We start from the raw sequence: 22,813 nt of genomic DNA, 5'->3' as shown, positions 1-22,813 counted from the left end.
GAGTTTTATGATTTTCAACTTTCATGAATATTTTATTTATAGATGTGACCATCCCAAATTAACAAATTTATAACTAGTCCCCATTGTGCTTATCTGGAATTGACTCTTGTCAATTTTTGCCTAAAAATTTTGAAGGAAGTTCTTTTTTCACTAAAGTTTAACTTAAACAATTAATATGTTAAATTACTTAACTTTAAAACACTGTTGTAAATATCATCAAAATGGCAGTGATATTACTCCAATTTGAGAAAAAAAATATGAAAGAATCTGGTAGTGGAAAGTAGTACAGTACACAGGGTTGTCTGCATGTGTATTCCCATATACACACCGTCACATACCCATCTACATATATGTATGAATCTGCACCCATAAAGTCTAGTAAATCAATCAAGTATACTTAACAATTACTGCATTATCTACATAAATGATTTAAAGTAACACTACTATACACTACCATGCAGTTCCATAAAATCAAGGTACTTTTAGGTTTTACTTACCTGTTTAACGTATTCAATTAGGTTTGGGATGCAGTTAATTTCAAATCTAAGGTTTTTCAGAGGTTCAAGCCACTTGCCAAGTTCTTAAAAACAAAGAGGTCATTTATAATATAATATTTTAAAATAAAAGCCTTTATAACAAAGGAAGTAAAGGTATTCTTTTCCAAAGAACATTGTCAGATTCATACTGATTTCAATAATCTAAACTTCATACAGGGATGAGCTCATGTCTAATTTTTTTAAAAAAGTTTTAACATGAAATGTAAATGGACTACTACACTGGTTTAGAAGTAAGAAGTGACCATTCTTAGTTACTTGGTTTCTGAAAACTTAAGTGTTTACATGCTTAAACAGGACCATCAACTTACAACATTAAAAAGATTTATAAAAGACTTTTTATAAACTAACATAATAAAATAGTGTTTATTCACTTAATGCTACTGCTGCCTCCCACACCCCCCAAAAAGCATGCACAAAATATATTAATTTCCAACAGGATCAACCCTGTTGGGGGAGTGGTAGACATTTGCTGAGTGTCTTTTCTCTTAACATGAATTTTAAATTTTATCAATTTCCTTATTTGTCTTTATAAAATTAAAAATAATCACTATCATCCCAAAATAATAACACACTTTGCTTATAAACAATTATAAGTGAAATATACCATCTACCACAAATGAATTTAAAACTCTTCTAGAAAAAAATGAACAAACAAAAAAAGAAAAAACAGATCCATAAATATAGAGAAGAAACTGGTGGGTTGCCAGAGAGGATGGGGGTGGAAGGATGAGCAAAATGAGTGAAGTGGAGTGGGAGGTAAAGGCTTCCAGTTATGGTATGAATAAATCAAAGGGATGAAATATACAGTGTAGGAAATATAGTCAGTGGCATTATAATAGCACTGTATGGTAACAGATGATAGATACACTTGCAGTGAGCATCGCATAACCCTATAGAGTTGTGGAATCGCTATGTTGTACAATTAAAACTAATGTAACATTGTGTGTCAATTATACTTAAAAAAACTGAGTGGAATAATGTAGAAAAAAACCCTCTCCTAGAAGCTACGCTATAATACCTATACTTTATCACCAAAAATGTTTTAAGAAAAGCATTCTAATGTAAAAAGTGATATGCCAGTTCCAGACACTTTGTAGGAAAAACTAAAGGAAACAAAATAGTCATGTCTCTCCTTGGTTCTACACACTCCTCCATGAGGATTACAACCATGCACATGAGTATTTTTCCTATGTGTTTTTAAATTAACTCTTTCAATATATACAGAATATATTGTCCCAATGAAAAATATAAGGAATAATAAAACATATATGTGTACCCATCACCCAGAATAAGTAGTAAAGCATTAATAATACCTTTGAAGATGTTGTGTGACCTCCTTTTATATAGGCACACTACAGGGAAAAAACCTATTTCCTAGACGGGAAGCTGAATTTACTACCCAACTTTTACTGGTAGTACCACACATAAAATTTAAGATTAAAAAGAAAAAAGGCCACATGCTATTTATAGCATTTACTCAATGTTTTCAAATTTTCTATTTGGTAAGGTCAGAAAGCCAAAAATCAAAGCAAAATAATAAAAAACTGTGATTAAATACCTTTGATTTTTCAGGACTGCCCATATAAGCTTTGCCATAAACTTCACTCAACATTTAAAAATATTTAATTAAATATTTAAATATTTTAGAAAATAATGCTCGGGGTGCCTGGGTGGCTCAGTCGGTTAAGCATCTGACTCTTGATTTTGGCTCAGGTCATGATCTCGCTGTTTGCGGGTTTGAACCCTGCACTGGGCTCTGCACTGACAGTGTGGAGCCTGCTTGGGATTCTTTCTCTGCCCCACCCCTGCTCATGTTCTCTGTCTCTCAAAATAAATAAATAAACTTTAAAAAAAAGTATTAAAAAAAGAAAAGAATGTTCATATTCACTATCTTTCACTGTTAAAGATAGCACAATGTGTTAATGACAAATAGATTTCTAAGTTGTACTTAGAATAGTGTTATACTTAGAGATATATATAGAAAAACACACACATATGCAAACTATACACAAAACTCAACTTTTGAATTCACCTTTAAGCTACTTCTTCCATTTTGATTAGTAACTTCAACCAACTACCAATTACCATGATTTTCCAGGAAAAGGTACTTGCAACAACTTCCTAAAATTTTTTTTAAGAACACCATATAAAACACTTTCATATAGGGTACCCTGAGGCAATAACAGCATATTACTATGTATATTATCAAAACATGATAAAGTACTAATTACAGATATTCAAAGACTTTTCCCTTCACATATCATAAATGCTTAAACAACTTCAAGTACCATACCTTGTAATTTAGCATTATTTTCATCTGCTTTACAAAGCTTCAAGAGAGATGCTGCATGCTGTTCTAGCATTTGGACATCACTGGAAGACTGAACCACCACCAAAATAAGTATGCATGCATAATTATAAGCTACTGACTTCTTAGACTTGGAATCACTGAAACAAAATAAGGTTTTAAAGTTTTTGGTATGAAAACAAGTCTTCCAGGAACAATTTTAAACACTTTTTTTTTTCTATTTGGTTTTAAAGAGACCAGGGAATTTTACAATGAAACATAACTAACTTCCTGAAGACATGAAATCAGATTTTAACATTCACCTCCAATTCACCTGAAAGCACTAAACAAAGAACATGTATCACAATAGAAAGTGAAATTCTATTAAGAAATAAGATTGGAAGAACAATGAAATATTAACAATAAAAGATCCAGAAGTCTACTTCAATGGTCTCCTTTAAAACGTTTGTCCACTCCAGATAAGTAGGAACAATCAATCTACTGCCATCATCACTCAGTCTTCTGTGAAACTGCTGAGGTAGAGCTAGGCATGGAAGCCAATGGTGTTTCCTTTCTACCCCCCCCCCCCCCCCCCCACCAAAAGACCTATCACTCAAGGAGTCATAGCAAGACCCAGGCCAGCTACCTGGATGTCACTGCTCTGTATGACATGAGCCAGGAAGAGCATGTTTACCTCCTCAGACACTAAAATCCTCTGCCCTCCAGGGCAGCTCTTGAAAACTAGTATCATTCTAAAATCCCCCACATCCATTTAGTCAAAGTACTTCTGAAACCAGAGCACCACAGTATAAAGGTGAGGGAAAATTCAAGACAGCAAGATAGTCCTCATTACTCTGCAAGTATATATTTTGGTGCCTTAGGATTACTCTACACACAAATTAGCAAGGGTACTACAGTTGCAGTCTTGTCAACACCAAGGGGAAAGTGGAAGAAGCTGCAAAAAGATCCATTTCGTTGCTTTATAGCCATCTTATATTTTAGAGATTTCTGTCATACCAATCCTTAATTAACAAATTATGTATTATGTCAAAAAATAATTACAGTTTTTACTTTCAAATGCAACACCTACTTTTAAGAAACTAGCCCTTTACTGACACAGTGTTCCTGAATAATAAAAAATTTAACAAGTAAAAAGAAAATTACCCTAAGGCTTCTTTGGAATAGTACTCCATTAGAGTAATAAGACTTTGGAGATTTTTCTCAAGACTGAAAACATGACCAACAGCTGATCTTCCCACAGGGTTAAAAGTAATCAAATAAAGATTGTGAAGGGTTCCCAAGAGATCTGAATGGTCAGTTTCTTCACTGGCTGTGCAACGCTGAAAATGGCTGAAGAGCTCTGTAATACACTGCAATGTCTGTGTTGAGTCCTGTAGCCACAAGGCAAACGCATCATCAATGACACCATCAGACTGAAGACCCTCCTCTTCATCTTGATCATAAAGGTGACACAGAGCTCGGATCAACAAATTTGTTGCTTCATATTCCGACATAAAAAAAAGAAGACCCTTTTGTGACTGTGCAAGAAACTTTAAAACATCTTTTGTGGCTTGCAGCACACCAGGGTGGGCACTTGTTACCGGAATTGACAGAAGCAAGGTAACTAACTCCAAGAAGTGATGACTATGAAGATACCTGTAGAAAAATTAATTGATACGTGTGAAGTCAGTGCAAAACATTCTTCATTTACTCAATATTCGTTAGATAGGAGAGAGGTAAAAAAGTTAATGGCCACAATCTTTACCCTCAGCAATATACTACTTTAAGAACATAATGCAAGCAGCAAGTCTTCTCTCCACTGGGTCAAATAAAAGTGAAATTGCGTGAGGCTTTTTTCTAGCTAACATTCAATGGACGTTCAACAAATAACTGTGGACAAGTTTTCTCTTTCCAGAATCAACCTTGACTTTAAATTCTGGATGTTCTTTCCAGGCCACTTGTCAAATATTTCTTTTTCACCATGGTCTTCCTCTACTCATGGTATATACCAGTGTATCTGAATTAAGTGTATCCAGGAAAAATATAATACATGTACTACAAAAAATATGTAGTTTATTCAGATTTACTATAGGTAGTATATCTGAATTAGTACTTTCTACTAGAGTAAATAAATTAAAATTATCAATGTTTAGTATTTGAATAGTTAATACTATCATATAGCACTTTTATCAAATCTAAGAACCATTTTTTAGCATACATACTTTTAGTGGAAAAAAGCATGAACTTACTCAACACCCCAAAATAGACACAAATGCTACTGCGTTGTCCTAAAAATACTGTGCTCCATGTATTTATCCATTTCCCTCCCTCCAACCCCTGGCAATCGCTGATCTGTTTACTGTCTCCACATAGTTTTGCCTTTTTCAGAATGTCATGTATTTGGAATCATACAGTATACAATTGCTTCCTCATATTACTCCTTTAACGCAGGCTTCTACTTCAGGATAACAAACACCCCCCAGTAACTTCTTGACTACAAAAGCAAACAGAATCCTCAAGAAGATAAAATCCCAGAACCACTATACTCTAAGAGCATCTTTTAACTACTTTGTGGAGTGTTCAGAAACCGTTAATACTGCAGGCCTCAGACTGCTTACTCTTAGAAATGCCTTCTTTGAGGCTGGTCCTTGGCTGGCATCTGGGAACCCGGATTTGAGGAGGGGGAGGGTTGCATCCCCCAATTGGTAAGAATGCTCACTTTGCCTAAAATGTTTACGCAAACAACATGGTTTACAGGGAACACCTGCTTTCTTTCTGGAAGGAAAGCATTACTTCAAACTAATCTCTCCAAAATGCAATTATTTCTCCTTTCAAAATTCATTGCCCCTCCTAATTTACCAGGTTCTATCAATAAAATCCCAGTTCTAGTAGGTACCCTAGCTAGAAACCTCAAAACACCTTTGGCTCCTTCTCACTTTCTCTTAGCTATTAGGTCCAGTCACCAAGTCCTAGTAACTGCTCTTTCAAAACCCTCTTGCTATTAGCACAATATTTGTCTTTCCATTCCCTGTAAGTGCTACTATATTTGGTAAGTACTTAAAGTACAATCTAGACTGGCTCATCTACTTCCTTAACTCCAATTTCTTTTCCATTGCAATATATCTTAACAACATAAGATCTTAGAATGCTATTTTGATCAGATCAGATCTACTACTCTGAAACAGTGAAGAGTTTCCCACATTCTAAAAAAAATCCAAATTCCTTAGCACAGCATTCAAGGCCCTATATTTCAAGTCTGATATCTAAATGTACCTTCTCCAGTTACAGAGGAGAAAACAATACTTAATAAGCCTTGAATTATTGGTTTCCCCTCAGTAACTAAGAGCATCACTCCCTTCCTTAAAGTCACTACCCTCAGGTATCCTCAGTGCATGACTTCACCTCCTTTCTTATTAAAACTAAAGGGGTCAGTGTGAAGTGTCTTTGCTCTTTTACTGTCTCCATGTTATAAATGTATCTATATTTGTACACATAAGATTTCCTTTCTCCTGTTCAAAGCCAAACCTCTACACTTGTACTCTTGACCTCATCTCTTACCAGACCTTGCTCTAGCATTATCATCTTTTATTACCGTAAGAACTCAAACTAAGGCAAGATCTAATAGTTTCAGCGAAAAACAGGAATGGGTATGTACAGATTTTAGAATGGTTAAGCATCTCATCTTCTGTTAATGCAGTATGCCCTAAATCAAATGAAAAATTAATCACCGAAATAAGGAATAACAATTAAAATGCCATTTTCTCGTTAGCTACAAAATTATTTACAAGCAAAATGCCAAAAAATAAATTATCAAAAATTAAAACAAAATTTAAAAATCTACTGTGGGTGCTGATCCTAATAATGTCAAAACTCTATCAACAAAAAGAGTTAGATAGGGGCACCTGGCTGGTTCAATCTGTGAGCATTTAACCAGGTCTGTAAAATTAAGTTAGTAAAATGTAACTTTAACTTGCAACGTATTAAAATGATAAAGTACAAAGAGGTTCACACAGAAAAGTTCTCTCCTTCCTGGGCCATCTTCTTGTACCACCTTCCCAGAAGCAACTCTACAGTTTCTCATTTATTCTTGCTCATAGACATGCTTATGTAAGCACTGTTGTTAACTATCACTATCTTTAACTTAAATGACTATTACTAGTTTAAGTACTAATAAAATGCAGCTCTCCCACAGTAGCATACTTCTCAGTTTCACCACTCTTTTGAAATAGAGTATTCTTGGGGCGCCTGGGTGGCGCAGTCGGTTAAGCGTCCGACTTCAGCCAGGTCACGATCTCGCGGTCCGTGAGTTCGAGCCCCGCGTCAGGCTCTGGGCTGATGGCTCGGAGCCTGGAGCCTGTTTCCGATTCTGTGTCTCCCTCTCTCTCTGCCCCTCCCCCGTTCATGCTCTGTCTCTCTCTGTCCCAAAAAAAAAAAAAAAAAATTTAAAAAAAAAAAAATTAAAAAAAAAAAAAAAAGAAATAGAGTATTCTTACACAGATATGCACTGCCTACAGACAGATTTGAAAAACCAAAATCAATCACACAAAATTGCCTGTAGTGATTTGTGAAACGTATTTTCCCAAACTGAAAATGTCTTACCTAAAGAGAACAGGGTATGGGTCATCCCTTTCTGGAGGTCCAGTAATACGTGCCATCGTTGGGAAAGACTTAACAGGAGGCTGGATCATTGTATGAGGTGCAGTTTCCATTAAATGGAAAACTTCTTCCAGGAGGTTAATAAGCTTTTCTATTTCCCCTTCACTTATATTTGAGGATTCCAAAAGATCCATGTCCATTGAAGCCTCTACCTCATTTTCATATTCTGGGTTTGTTCTCTCAAGTCCTGCATCTGTGTCATGATCAGGTTCACCGTGGTTAGGAACAGATGAAGTCTTCTCTGCTAAATGGTCACCAAGTCTTTTAATCTCTGACAAGATTTCATAGAAATGGCACTTCTGAAGAATAGCGGAACCAGCAGTGACAACTCTCACAGTCTGATCTAAAAGTATGAGCTCCAAAAGTTTTTGATAGCCACTTTTTTCATTCTGCCTACCTCTTAAAAAAGCTTCCATTCCTTCTGTCATACTAATGACACTGTCCAAAGCTTTAAAAGCATTTAACTTAAGAGAAGATGACACATGATCAGCAAACAGGAGCTCAAATAATCCATTGATTACTCCTGCTTGTAGCAGTCCCATGACTCCTTGAGCCCCACATTCTGCTAGTGAGGACACTAATTTGGTCCCAGCTTTGAGTTGTCGGACATTTAAGGCAATGGGTTGGCGAAGAGCTACTTGTAAATTTAAAGCTTGCATGGTCCAGTCTACCAACTGGTCAAGAGAGTCTTGTTTTGTGTTTTTCAACTGCAAATAACTTAATCCTTTTATTATTAAACTTGGAATTTCTTCTAAAGCTGTTACCCACTTTGCACCTCTATCTTCCCGATACAAATCTAACAGTTCAGTTAACTTCACTGAGGCTTCTACTGCCCCTGAATTTTCTTTATCTGGACCTTGATCCTTCATCCTACTGATTTCAATTTCAAAAGTAGTCTTGTATGGACAGCTGAAGTATAAGAGTGGTACAAGTTCCCTATCATATGGATCATATGTCATAGGAGGAACTGAAGCTAAGTCTTCAGCAGTGTATTCAACATCAAAGTTTGGATACTTAAATGTTTCACGTTCCAAGTCAGCAATTCCATCTTCATCACTGGAAATTTGTTCATAACCATCATCCCCTGAAAATCAGTTTGAATATTTAAATATTACTGTTGTTTAATGCAAAAAAATCTAGTTAATCAAAAAAATACTTTATTTAGTACTATGGCAAAAAATTAGAATGATTTCCTCAAAAAAATTAACTCCTGATCCAACATCTTATCAACAATTACCAACATTTTATAATTTCTAGTAGAATAATTAATAAGAAACTTCATAAGCAAAGTCTTCTATCTGTTCAACTTTACAACTGACTCTTCTATGGATATCTTCTCTTCACAGAAATAAAACTAGAAATGTCTTGGGGTGCCTGGGTGGCTCAGTGGGTTAAGCGACAGACTCTTGGTTTTGGTTCAGGTCGTATCTCACAGTTCATGAGTTCAAGCCCCACGCTGGGTTCTGCACTGACAAGTGCAGAGTCTGCTTGGGATTTTTGCTCTCTCCCTCTCTCTGCCCTTCTCCACCTTGTGCATGAGTTCATGCTCTCTCTCTCTCTCTCTCTCTCTCTCTCTCAAATAAATAAATTTTTAAAAATGTCTTAAAGGAATAAAAAACACCTCTCTCAAGAAGGAAGAGGTTAACCTTGCCCTCTTTTAAAAAAAAATTTTTTTTTTAATGTTTTTATTTATTTTTGAAGGAGAGAGAGAGAGACAGAGCATGAGCGGGAGAGGAGCAGAGAAAGAGAGAGGGAGACACAGAATTCGAAGCAAGCTCTAGGCTTTAAGCTGTCAGCACAGAGCCCGATGTGGGGCTCGAACTCACAAACTGTGGGATCATGACCTGAGCCGAAGCCGGATGCTCAACCAACTAAGCCACCCAGGCGCCCCAACCTTGCCCTCTTAAGAGTATTTTTAAGATGGGGGAAAAACTGACAGGCAAAGATTATTAAATTTAACTGTAACACCATAATCACAAAGCTAAACCAAATTTTTCAGTGAAAGCATTTTAAGTTCTTTTTTAACATTAATTTCATATTCCCCAATTTTTTTTTAGATTTTAGTTAACATACAGTGCAATATTGGTTTCAGGAGAATTCAGTGATTCATACACTATCCAGTGCTCATCACAACAAGTGCCCTCCTTAGTACCCCCAACACCCACCTGGCCCATCTCCCACTCACCTCCCTCTGCCAACCCACGCTTTGTTCTCTTATCATTAAGAGTCTCTTATGCAGGGTGCCTGGGTGGCTCAGCTGGTTGAACAACCGACTTCAGCTCATGTCATGATGTCACAGTTCATGGGTTCAAGCCCCCTATCAGGCTCACAGCTGACAGCACAGAGCCCATTTCAGATCCCCTCTCTCTGCCCCTCCCCCACCCATCTGCGTGCACGCATGCACTTTCTCTCTCAAAAATAAACTTAAAAAAAGAAAATAGAGTCTCTTATGGTTTGTTTCCCTCTTTTCTTTCTCTTTTTTCCTCCCCTTCCCATTTATTCATCTGTTTTGTTTCTTAAATTCTACATATGAGTGAAATCATAAGGTATTTGTCTTTCTCTGATTGACTTATTTCGCTTAGCATGATACATTCTAGCTCCATCCATGTCGTTGTAAATGGCAAGATTTCGGTTTTTTTGTTTATTTTTGAGAAAGAGACAGAGCACGGGCAAATGAGGGGCAGAGAAAGGGAGATACAGAATCTGAAGCAGGCTCCAGGCTCTGAGCTGTCAGCACAGATCCCAACTCGGGGCTCCAAATCAAGAACCACGAGATCATGACCTGAGCCAAAGTGGGACGCTCAACACACTGAGCCACCCAGGCGCCCCCAGATTTCATTCTTTTTGATGGTTGAGTATCATATTCCTGAATTTTTATTTCTCTTCATTTACCTGCCACACAGACCTGTATTTTTTAAATTTTTCAAAAAAGTTATTTATTTATTCTTGACAGAGAGAGAGAGAGAGAGAGAGAGCGCGCGCACATGCACGTGTGTGCAGGGGAGGGGCAGAGAGAGAAAGAAAGAGAGAGAGAGAGAGAGAATCCTAAGCAAGCTCTGCACTGTCAGCACAGAGCCAGACTAAGCCACCCAGGCACCCCTCCTAGGTCTGTATTTTATTTTTAAAGAAAATTTATTCACTTAAAATGCTCAGTTGGACCAAAACAAAGCTTTCTTATCATTATACATGTGCAACTTTTTCCTGTATTTCAAATAAAACAAGGTTAGAGACAAAACTTGGTTTTACTTTTTAACACTGCTATTGCCTGGTTGTGGGAAAACTGAAATAATTGCCTACATAAGAAAAGGAAATGTTTCTAGAGTATTCTTCCAGCATCAGCCATCTGTAGACATCCTTTTGTTCAAAACAAGTTTGCTTTAGCCATATATACTCATCATTATTTGAAAAGATAAGGGCCTACAGAGGCCCGACTCTGGGATAAGCCAGATATCTTCTATTAAAAACCAAAGTAACCAGCCTCTTTCTCTCACCTTCTCTACAAAAATGATTAAGAAAACAGCCTGCCTGAAATCTAACTACTATTTGCCAAATACAATAAACATAAAAAATATTATTTGCTAATCTGGGAATGGGGGAAGATACAAAAGTATCACTCAATAACCTAATTATTTGTATTCTGTAAAAGGGCACCTGTGATACCAAAATGACCCTCATTCTCATGGAGAATAATCCTCACCCTATTTTAGAAAAAAACAAGGCAGTTTATGTTATTTTACATAAATGCTTTAACATTACATGCCGTTTCTTAGACAACTTAAGAGTCAATTAGCTTGAGTCGCTCTCACTTTTTGCTTTCAAAGGAAAAATAAAGCCTAATGAAAGGACTACATCATGCTGTCATACATCCCTGTATAGTTGAGATTTTTTTCCCCCTGAATTACTAAAAATGTAGCATTTGCTAAAGTATCTAGGTGGCAGGCATCTTTAGGAATTCCACCCAGCTTACACCATTCCTTTCTGAAAACAGCCTACCAAATCTCTACTCATGTATTTCCTACATGATCTTGCTTCCTGGCCAAAGCTGATGGTACCAAGGGACAAATGATATTGGAGCAAGCCAAACAATCTCCCAGAAAAATGCAAACAAGACGGAGATAGCACAGGTAGTGTAGGCTGGTTGGTTAAAAAGAGATTAAACCTGGGGTGCCTGGGTGGCTCAGTCAGTTAAGTGCCAACTCTTTTTTTCTTTTTTTTAGTGTTTATTTATTTTTGAGAGATAGAGAGACAGAGCGTGAACAGGGAACGGGCAGAGAGACAGGGAGACACAGAATCTGAAGCAGGCTCCAGGCTCTGAGCTGTCAGCACAGAGCCCGACACGAGGCTCGAACTCACAAACCGTGAGATCGTGACCTGAGCCAAAGTCGGACCCTTTACTGACTGAGCCACCCAGGTGCCCCAAGCACCCGACTCTTGATTTCAGCACAGTTCTGGGTTTGAGCCCCGTGTCAGGCTCTGCACTAGCAGTATAGAGCCTGCTTGGGATTCTCTCTCTCCCCTCTCTCTCTGCCCCTCCCCTGCTCTCTCTCTCTCTCTCTCTCTCTCTCAAAATAAATAAACTTAAAAACAAAAAAAGGAGATTAAACCTGTGGGGTGGGCAGAGAAACAACAGTTGGCTGACAGAAAATAAAGCAGAAACATAAAGCAAACAAAAAATGGAAATCCCCGTTCTAGTCAAGTCTTGAGGTGCAGCTAGAGTCTATCCCTTGAGTTTCTTGAAAGTCATTTATCTTTGCTATGAATTCTCTTGGATTGCTGAGAGCTACAGCAAGTCAGTTCCTAGTACTTAAAACCAAAACGTCCTTGGGGCGCCTGGGTGGCGCAGTCGGTTGAGCGTCCGACTTCAGCCAGGTCACGATCTCGCGGTCCGTGAGTTCGAGCCCCGCGTCAGGCTCTGGGCTGATGGCTCGGAGCCTGGAGCCTGTTTCCGATTCTGTGTCTCCCTCTCTCTCTGCCCCTCCCCCATTCATGCTCTGTCTCTCTCTGTCCCAAAAAAATAAATTAAAAACGTTGTCGAAAAAAAAAAAAAAAAAAAAAACGTCCTAACAAACATAACCTACCTTCACCTTCTTCATCCTCTTCACCTTCTTCCTCTTCATCTTCCTCTTCCTCCTCGGGGATACTGTCTACTGTATGGCGATCATCCTCATCCTCATCCTCTTCTTCCTCTACGTCCACATCATCTTCATCATCTTCTCCTTCTTCTTGCTGTTCCTCTTCTACTTCTCCTTCATCAGAATATTGCCCTTCTTGGGGAACAGAATTCCGATCAGGAGAAATGGGTTCAAAGTAATCTTCTCTGTGAGAAGCATCCTCTTCCTTATCACCAGATACTGAAAAATTGAGATTTAAGGTACAGATTATTTTAATGGTTTAAATAACATAAGGCAGCATACTGGATACTGCAACTAGTTAATGACATTTTGGATGATTTAGCTCATAAATACCCTTTAAAAAAAAAGTGGTTAAACTACTTGCTTTTAAAAATATTAAGAGTATATGTTGCACAATTTTACACAGTAAGAATTAATAAAGTATACTATTTTATGTTCTAACACCGCAAACTAATCCTTTTCTTTATAGCTATTAAGTACACAGGTTGTTTACTTCTTCCAATACATACTGCTTATTTTTAACTGGTATTCTTCTGTATACACCACTACAGTAAATTATTTTCAAAGCAATGCCGGTACAGCTTCAAATGAATTAACTGATTTTTTTTTTTTTTAAACAAGTTCATTTGCCAAAAGAAAACACAAGGAAATATCGCATAGGATAAAGTGTGAGGGGCATTCATCAAGATTTGATTAACGATATCTAATTTTTCCTTTAATCAAAAAGCACTATAACATTAATCAGGGGATGAAAAACTAGCACTGATTTTGTTCACACCTGGCAAAGGTATGGGATCATCCTCATCATCATCAGGTGGAGGTGGTCCTGGAGGAGTTCTTGGTCCCCTAGGTTGTGGTCTTGGAGGGCTTCCATTAAACTGATCTTCTTTCTCCCCATCAGCTTTTTTATTAAAGACAGAAAAAGAACTTTCAAATTATTAAAGTGAAATGAATGCATGACAAAAATGCTGTTATCAGCTGAGTCTTTCATCTTCAGAATTTATTGTTAAACTTTTCCTTCCTAACAGCTAACAAATTTTACAAATTAATTTATATTACAAACATTAGAATTTCTGACTTCCCACATACCAAAATATACTCTTGGGCATTATCCCAGAGAAATGAAGACTTATCTTCCTCAGGAAGATGTACACAAATGTTCATAACAGCTTTATTTGCAAAAGTCAAAAACTGGAAAACATCTAAGTGTCCTTCAATGATTGGATAAATAAACTATGATATATCCATACTATGTAATACTACTGAGCAATAAAAAAGAATGAACTATTGATACACACAACAGTGGATGAACTTCAAAGAAATTATGCTGATTGGAAAAAGCCCATCTCAAAAAGATACCTACTACAGGATTCCATTTATGCAATACTCATGAAATAATATAATTATAGAAATGGAGAACAGATTGGTGGTTGCCAAAGGTTTGAGATGGGTAGAACGGGTGTAGTTATTAAAAAATAACACCAGGCAATCTTGTGATGGTACAATCAAGTATTTTGATTGTAGTAGTGGTTATGAAAGGCTATACATGAATAAAACTGCATACAACTACACACACATACAGGCACACACACAAAGTGTACATATGACTGGTGAAATTTGAATGAAGCTCTACAGATTGTACCAATGCCAATTTTGTTTTGATATTGTTCTACAGTTGTAAAAGATGTTAACAGTGAGGGAGCCTGGGGAAAGAGTGCACAGGACTTCCTCATACATTTCTTTGCAACCTCTTATGGATCTATAATTATTTCAAAATTAAAAATTAAAAACACATACATCCATATAAATAAATGGATGAGCACAAATGCCAATTTTAAAACAATTCAGTAAATTAAACAAAAATTTTGAGTAGCCACTATATACACTAGGCACTGTGATAAAACTAGAAACACAAAATATAAGTAAAATATACTCTCAGCCCACAAGGAGCTCAGAGTCTGGTAAAAAAGACAAATGAGCACAGAAAACTAAAGGATTAAAAGAAAAAGTGAAAGATTAACCGCACTTAATAGGTAAGATTTAAGAAAAGACATGAAAATATGGTGTGTGACCATCAAAGACAAAGAGCTCACACGACACTATTAGATGATGTTTAAGAGAAGGTCATTTTATTTACTCATAAAATGCTCATTGTAAAGCAAAAGATTTTTCCTAGTGACCTCAATTATAACTTGAAAATGTATTCCTGAATCTCCATATTTCAACAGCTTACAGTAATAATACTGGAATAAGGAGATGAGACCCTCTGAAAGAGGAGTCCAACTACCTGCCTTATAGAAGGAGAGTCACTAAAGTTTAATGGAATTCTTATTTTTCTTGTCTCCACTTAATGAGCAAAAGGTTCTCAAAAATGGGGGGGGGCGGGGGGGAATCTGCATTTAGACATCTAACCAAATCTGAAATGCACTCCTGAAAAAAAAATACCATTAACATGAGTATTCTAACCATATATACCAAACTTACTGCCTATTCCTCAATTCCTTTGGAGATAATTTTGATATTAAACCATGAATAAACACTGGAATACATTTCACTTACAGATTAAAAAAAAAAACCCTCAGGTCAATTAAAAAAGTATCTAGGAAACTAGAGGAAGAAAACGTAACCACTTCAACATAAAAATAAACTCTTTTATAGGAAAGAATTGTGAGACTGACAAAGATATCTTCTCAAGTTTTAAGGAAGTTTCAAAAGCTCTTCAAAGTTTCAAAGAGCTACTTCGATTACCTTTTCCTATTATAATGAACATAGTGTCACTGACAAAGACAAATGTAAAATTCTCACCATGTTTTGGATTCCTTTTCAAACTTGGCTGTGGCTGGGGAGGAGGTGGAGGTGGAGGTGGAGGTGGTGGAGAGTCTCTGTCATGACTTATCACTCTATCCACTGATCCATATATTGCCAGTGTTAGACAATTATACCAGCCTCTTAGCACCAAACCATCAGTATTCACCTAATTTGTTGGGGGAAAATATCTTCCAGGTTAATCTTTTAATATGCCAAAAGTAAACTGATATCAAATTACTCTATGGTTAAACTAAAGTCTTTAAAAGTATGCTGAAAGTGCAAAGGTCAATATTGATGGAAATACATCCAGAGGCATAGCTTTTATATGGCTCTCCAGAATTGTCATACCTAAATTTGTCTCAAGACTACATCTCTCCTGTCTGATACTTTACATCAACTCTGTTCAAAATGCATAACCAGATTCCCAGTCAAGAGAAGGGAAATGAGAATGAAATTAAGTGAGAGTTACTGCCAATTAATAAATTAAACTCCAATAGTTATAGAGGTCATGGAGGTGCACAAAAGCACAAATTATGCCCAGTCTCAAGAATTCTAATCCGTAAAATTGTACAGCATTCTTTTTATATGCCCAACTCATACATGCAAGTATACTTAATGTGCCCATGTTGTACTTAAAAAGTAAGGGTAACCAGAAGCATTAAACAAATTGTTTTTGCAAAGAAACTTTCTCCTAAAAAGATCAAAGACTTTATCAATGCAATTAAACCTCAATATTTTCTTATAAAATAAAAAAAAAAACTTTTTTTCAATGCTTATCTACATTAATTGCCATATTTCCACAATACTATGAGAGGTAGCCAGAATGAGTACAAATATATAAGAAAATCAGAGTGTCAGTAGAAGAACCTGAACCAGAAACCAAAGCCCCTGACTTCTGAGTTCTTTCCATTCTACCATGTTGAGTAAAGATAAAGTAAGAAGTAGTAATGGGGCCCATTCTGGAGGCACGATAAGGAAGAATGAAATTATTATTCTCCTTGCGAACTCTAGCAAACTCCAGTAAAGGGAAACTGGGGACCAAAAGAACGGCTCAAAGACTATGCCCAGGAATTGACAGATTCTAAACAGAAGCCCCACTGGAAGACAAATAAAGAGATCAGGAAGATAACTTAATCTAAACAGCAAATAGAGGATTAAATACCCACCTCCCCACCAAGAAAAAACAAACGGCCTAAGTAAGTAGCCCCATACTAGGACAGTTTTTTTTGCATTTCAGATCACCCATGATTTAGCTTTTCTAGATGCTTATAGAATGGCATTTGTTAGGGGCGCCTGGGTAGCTCAGTCGGTTAAGCAGCCGACTTCGGCTCAGGTCATGATCTCACGGTCCGTGAGTTCAAGCCCCGCGTCGGGCTCTGTGCTGACAGCTCAGAGCCTGGAGCCTGTTTCAGATTCTGTATCTCCCTCTCTCTGATCCTCCCCCGTTCATGCTCTGTCTCTCTCTGTCTCAAAAATAAATAAACGTTAAAAAAAATTTTTAAAAATAAAAATAAATTAAAAAAAAGAATGGCATTTGTTATATCAAGAAAAAAGACATACTTTTGATACGAAAGGAATATAAAATATATTTGTTAAGAAACCTAAGGCACAGTGGTGTCTAGTAACAATTTACTTTCCTGTCATCTTCTGAACTTGCTCACCTAAATGAAAGAAGGGCAAGCACAAATGCTGGCCTCTTCCTGACTCACACTAAAATTAGAGGAAGAAAGAGCTTTATAGGTAGACAGTGACATTAGAATGTCTTTGCTCCATTTTAAAATAGCTTCTGGATGCAAGAGGAATCAGACAAGAAATGTTATCCTGCAGCACTAGAACCAAATAGGCCGATATTCTGCATCACTGGTTTATGTAGATCAAAACTCTCAATGAAAGTGAAAACAAACAGTAGTAACAAGATGAAAACTGACTTCTGCAATTACCTTTGAGTTGGGTCTAAAGATGATAGAAGTATTCTCATCATATTCCAGGCTGCCAAAAGAGTAGGAATAAATATATAGGCTCAAACACTGAACATCATTATTCATGAAGAAGTCTTTCTCAATTTATATGTTTTAATAAAACCAAATACTAGATTATTGTTTTAATAAACCACTAAGTTTAGTTTTAATTTACTTCCCCCAAAATGTTATCAAGTATAAAACAAACTCCCCAGAGATTCTGATTTAATTGGTTTGGGGTAAGTGTAGGTATCAGTATTTTTTAAAAAGCACCCCCAGTAATTCTAATATACAGCTAAGTAGAGAACCATTGCATTACAGCCTTCCTAAAATGTATAATGGGACCAAACAGAGAAAAATACCTATTTTTAAAAGTAGGTACTGACATAAGAAAAACATTCCATAATATTAAAACTTAACTACTTCAGATTATCTAGGTTTCCTTCATTTAAAAAAAAAGCCAAATTATCAATATAAATTAATATTGAGTGAAAGATCAATAAAATGACAACTGAAATCTAAAAAACTTAATTCATGACAGGGATAGAAGTTTTTCCATTTTTAACCTGCCTTTAAGTTTTTTTTATTTTATAAATGAGTTCTAGGGGGCACCTAGGTGGTTCAGCAGGTTAAACATCTGACTCTTGGTTTCAGCTCAGGTCATGATCTCACAGTTTGTGAATTTGAGCCTCATATCAGGCTCTGCACTGACAGTGGGGAACTTGCTTGGGATTCTCTCTCTCTACCTCTCTCTTTGACCTGCTCCAGCTTGCTCTCTCTCTCTCAAAATAAATAAGTAAAAATTTATAAATGAGTTCTTACTAAGCCCATTTAATGGTCAATTATTTTGCAGACATCAAAACAACTAGTTTTAGTAATACCTGGCAAGTATTAAATAATCCAAAATAGAGGTTTCTATTAACAAAATTCTCATTTTACAAAATATGCCCATGGAATTTTAAATTATGAAATAGTCTGATGTAAAAGATACAAATTATTAGTTACCAAAGTGTTTATACAGTTCTTTTAAAGAAATCAAAAAGCAATTTTTTCCAAATTAGAAGATTATTATTAAATCATTTGATGTGTGTATAAGAAATGTATACACCAATAAAAAGCAAACAAGATGGCTAATGTTTCACACATTTAAATTTTTACTCTGTAAAGAAACTCAACATCTTTCTAGGAGCTTGACATTTCTTTAATAATGCTAATTGGTAAAATAAACCCCGAGTTCTTGGGTCCAGCAACAGATACATCCTTTTCTTCTATCTAAAGAATAAAAAGGTTTTGCCTATTAACTCCTAAATTTCTGGTGCAATTACCTTGTAGGTACATACCTTCCCAACCTATCGAAAACTGGGGCACTTGGTTTGCTTACATTGTTAAAGAATAAGTCTAATTGAAATGTGTGTGGAGAGGTCTCCCTGTGAATGAAACAAAGTTGAAACATCAGCCTTTGCAATAATCAGTTCCTAAATTAAAACAAAAGACAAAGTAAGTACAAATTTAAAAGCAATCCTAGAATTATATCTTAAGATTTAAATAATAAAAATACACAGTTAATTGTAATTATTTTCTGTAATTTTTAAAATTCATATTCAATTTTTAAGTAGACACCTATGCGTTTTGAGTATTACTGAAAATGAAATTTTAATCAACAAGTATCTTTAGCTTGCTACTTGGGCCATTCTAATACACATAAATATTTTAAAGTCTTAATGTATTATAAAGACAAATGCTAATTAATTGTAACACCTACTTTTATAATTCATTATAGCATGATTCCCTTCCATTAGCAGAAAGAATCAGGAGTTAACTAACTTTGAGCTTTATAATTACAATTTGATTTCAACTTAACCTACATTAATACAAGATTATAATAATAATTTTGGCATTAGAGCCCTAAATTGTGACTTAAAGCCTAAATTCAAATTTGTATAGTAGCAATTTAGATAAACATTTTGATTTTTTTGTAGACTTACATAGTTAAGAGTAAAGCCTATTTAATTTGTGTTAGAATGAAATCTTACTTGATACATATTTTACCCTTGGCTGAAATTCCTCAGACTCAACTAAAAACCTTGATTCTAAACATCACATATTTTGTTATTTACAAAAAATTCAAATGGTAAAAGGAGTAATGCCCAACGTATATCAAATAGGTTCCCTTATGCACTGATAGAAGTACAAACACGCGCAATTGTTCTGAAAGGCAACATGGCAATAAAATTCAGGAGAATGAGAAAATGTTCATACCATCTGATGCAGAAATACCTTTTTTCTAGGTGTTTCTATGGAAACACTGATACACAAAAAAAGATTTTTTTTTCAAGAGAATGTTCATCATACTCTTATTTATAATTTGAAAAGTAAAAAACACCTAATGGTCCCCACATAAGGAACTAGCCAAACAAATTACAGTACAGTAGTACCCCCTTATCCACAGGGGATACATTTCAAGGCCCCCAATGGTTGCCTGAAACCATGGATAGTACCAAACCCTAAATATACTGTTCTTTCCATATATATTTGTACATATATATATGTGTGTGTGTATACACATATATACATACGTATATTAAAGTTTAACTTCTAATTAAGCACAGTAAGAGATTAACAATAATAATACAATAGGACAATTATAACAATATACTGTAATAAAAGTTATGGGAATGTAGTCTCTCTCAAAATATCTTATTGTATTGTACTCCCTCTTATTGTGATGTGAGATGATAAAATGTCTATGTGATGAGATGAAGTGAGGTGAATGACATGGGCATCACGACTTAGCATTAGGCTACTACTGACCTTCTGACGATCTGTCAGAAGGAGGATCATCTGCTTCTGGACTGCGGTTGACCGCAGGTAACTGAAACCCGGAAAGTGAAACCATGGATAAGGGGGGGACTACTGTACAGTCATTCATTAGATTATGCAACCATTAGAAATTATATTTTCAAATAGTATTTAATGATGTGAAAGTACTCCTGACGTAATGTTAAGTAAAAAAGAAATATACAAAACAGTATACAGCTGGGTTAGAGTAGCAAACATTTACCTAACCCAAATTCAACCGTATATGCGCAACATCTCTAGTCTCTCTTTCCTTTATTTCTTCAAACTAGACCCTAGGATACTAGGAATCCTTAGATTCCTTCAGTATCTAAGGAAAGGAAAAAGGTAACTCAAATGTAAATTCTTTACTTTTGAAGCCCCAAAAACTCAAGCACTGGTCAGTGAAAAGCAACTTAAAGAATCAATGGTGATTTGACTGCACTAGACTTCCATCTTAAAAGTTGACTCTAAAACCTAACCTCACATAAGATACCACACTTATAAAAAATAACAACAAAATATACAAACACCACATATAACAACAAAATATACAAATATACACATATATATTAAACAACACAATGCATCAAATGTAAGGATTTTCTTAGGAGGGAGGGATTACAGGGATTTTAATTTTACCTATACATTCCTGAATTTTATAATGAGAAAAAACTTCTTGTTAACTATTTTAATTTGTTGGCTAGATGTATAAAGATGTTTATAATGAGAAAAAACAATGCTGTAAAGTATGCTGCACAAATATCACTGGATCTCTAACATTACTTTCTGACATCTTACACTTATTTGCATTACTGTATTAATACTTTAATTTACTGTTCTATAACATATTAATGATGTATAAAGTTGTTTCTGATAATTTCATATTTGGAATTATTAAAACATGAACTGCCATTTACCCCCAGCTAAGAAATACAAGAGAGAAAAAAGGGAAAATTTAACAATACTCCTACCCATTGCAGCTAATGGAAGAGATCCATTTTGCCTGTTGTGCTAGCCAGCCTCCAGGACAGCCCCAGAGACCCCTCATTCCTGGTATTCACACCTTTGTAGTTTCTTCCCACACCATACCAGCAGAACATGTAATGAACAGAATATGGTAAAAATGATGGTACATCACTTCTGATACTGGGTTAGAAGTATGCGCTCTCACTCACTCTGGAGGAATCCATGTTGTGACATGAGCAGCACCATAGAGATCTCCTGGCAAAGAACTGAAGTCTCCTGACAACAGCCATGTGAGTGAGTTTCTAAGCAAATTCTCCAGTCCCAGTCAAATCACTGCAGCCCTGGACTATATCTTGACTATAATCTCATGAGGGAACTTGAACCAAATAAGCCACTTCTGGATTCCTGACCCTCAGAAAAAGTGTGAAATAATAAATGTTTACTGTTTTAGGCTGCTAAATTTGCTGTAATTTGTTATGTAGCAAGAGATAACTGATAGACCTTCTTTGACCAAAAGCAGTACAATTAGAGAAGACTGCTAGATTACACTGTCATCACTCCATCTTTTCCATTCTACACACATCTCCCTTTATAGGAAAAAACAAGAAGAAAATGATTGGAAAACATGTTTTTATTTCCTTAAACGCGGATAAAAAAGATATATGAAGTCAGTGATGATTTCTCATTATAAACATTAAATATTTTTATTGTTTCATTTTGTATTTGTTGTATTTTTGAATGATCTGAAAACCTATAAAGATTTTATATCTATTTCTACAAATAACCAACTACTTTTCATAATTATGAAGAAATGAGCCCTTCACTTTGAATCTGTACCATAACACTAAGTAGCTGGTTTAACTCTTTCAAGTAACAGAAATTAAGCTATTAGAACATGCACATAATAAAATGTGGTACTGAGACTATAAGCTAAAAACTCATATAAATATATTTACTGTATATGTTCATGCTTCCAAAACCAAAATTTGGCTTATACTTCCAATTCATGTAATTAAAATAAGAAGAAGAAAATGATTATTCATGGTACAACAGAGATCAAATTCCTCTGTTTTAGGTCAGCTGTTAAAGTTATCAACAACTCCACATCAGAGACCATGTCTTACATTTTGCTTATTTCCCACAGAGCCTAAGAAAGAGAAAGCATCAAATAAGTACTTGCTACTTAAAACTAAAGGCTAATGTGAAGCTACAAATTTATAAAAAGACACATGTATCAGGCTAAGAAGATCACCATTAAGTCATGAAAACTGATATAAAATAATATAAAAGATACATTTCTAAATATTCAGACTAATTCTTACTTATTTTCAAGGAAAAAGCCAGGTTAAAAATACTTCAATTACTAGACTGTACCACCCTAGAATATTTTAGAAAATATAAACCTATTTCACCGATTAAAAAAAAAATGAAGAAAAATTTTTTTCTGGTACTTAGATCAAATAATCGCTTTTCAAATTTATAATAATATGTGGATTATATAGAAAACCTATATCCAACATAACATAACTGAGTAAAGTTTTAGGTTGCTGTTTGTTTTACTTACAAAACATTACCTCAAATTTTTGCATTTAAGAATATGTCTAGGACAAT

General features: G+C 35.5%; 1 protein-coding gene across 3 annotated transcripts in view; it reads right to left on the bottom strand.

Annotated features, from left to right (window-relative positions):
• The window catches only part of VIRMA (vir like m6A methyltransferase associated), a 58,581-nt gene that overhangs the window by 26,035 nt on the left and 9,733 nt on the right, over nucleotides 1–22,813 (bottom strand). For 2 of the 3 annotated variants that reach the window (XM_049633115.1, XM_049633117.1), the window contains exons 3-11: nucleotides 18,724–18,825; nucleotides 17,381–17,429; nucleotides 15,438–15,606; nucleotides 13,411–13,533; nucleotides 12,579–12,851; nucleotides 7,444–8,584; nucleotides 4,009–4,500; nucleotides 2,851–3,005; nucleotides 498–580 (exon numbers count right to left, since the gene is read on the bottom strand). In XM_049633115.1, the coding sequence (XP_049489072.1) occupies nucleotides 498–580; nucleotides 2,851–3,005; nucleotides 4,009–4,500; nucleotides 7,444–8,584; nucleotides 12,579–12,851; nucleotides 13,411–13,533; nucleotides 15,438–15,606; nucleotides 17,381–17,429; nucleotides 18,724–18,825 (2,587 nt within the window). The remainder of the gene's footprint in view (nucleotides 1–497; nucleotides 581–2,850; nucleotides 3,006–4,008; nucleotides 4,501–7,443; nucleotides 8,585–12,578; nucleotides 12,852–13,410; nucleotides 13,534–15,437; nucleotides 15,607–17,380; nucleotides 17,430–18,723; nucleotides 18,826–22,813) is intronic. The other variant, XM_049633116.1, reaches the window with a different exon arrangement.

Source organism: Panthera uncia, chromosome F2 (genome assembly GCF_023721935.1).
Source record: "Panthera uncia isolate 11264 chromosome F2, Puncia_PCG_1.0, whole genome shotgun sequence".
Classification (NCBI taxonomy): domain Eukaryota; kingdom Metazoa; phylum Chordata; class Mammalia; order Carnivora; family Felidae; genus Panthera; species Panthera uncia.
Note: the sequence above shows the minus strand (reverse complement) of the source record. Positions and strands in the feature narration are given on the sequence as shown.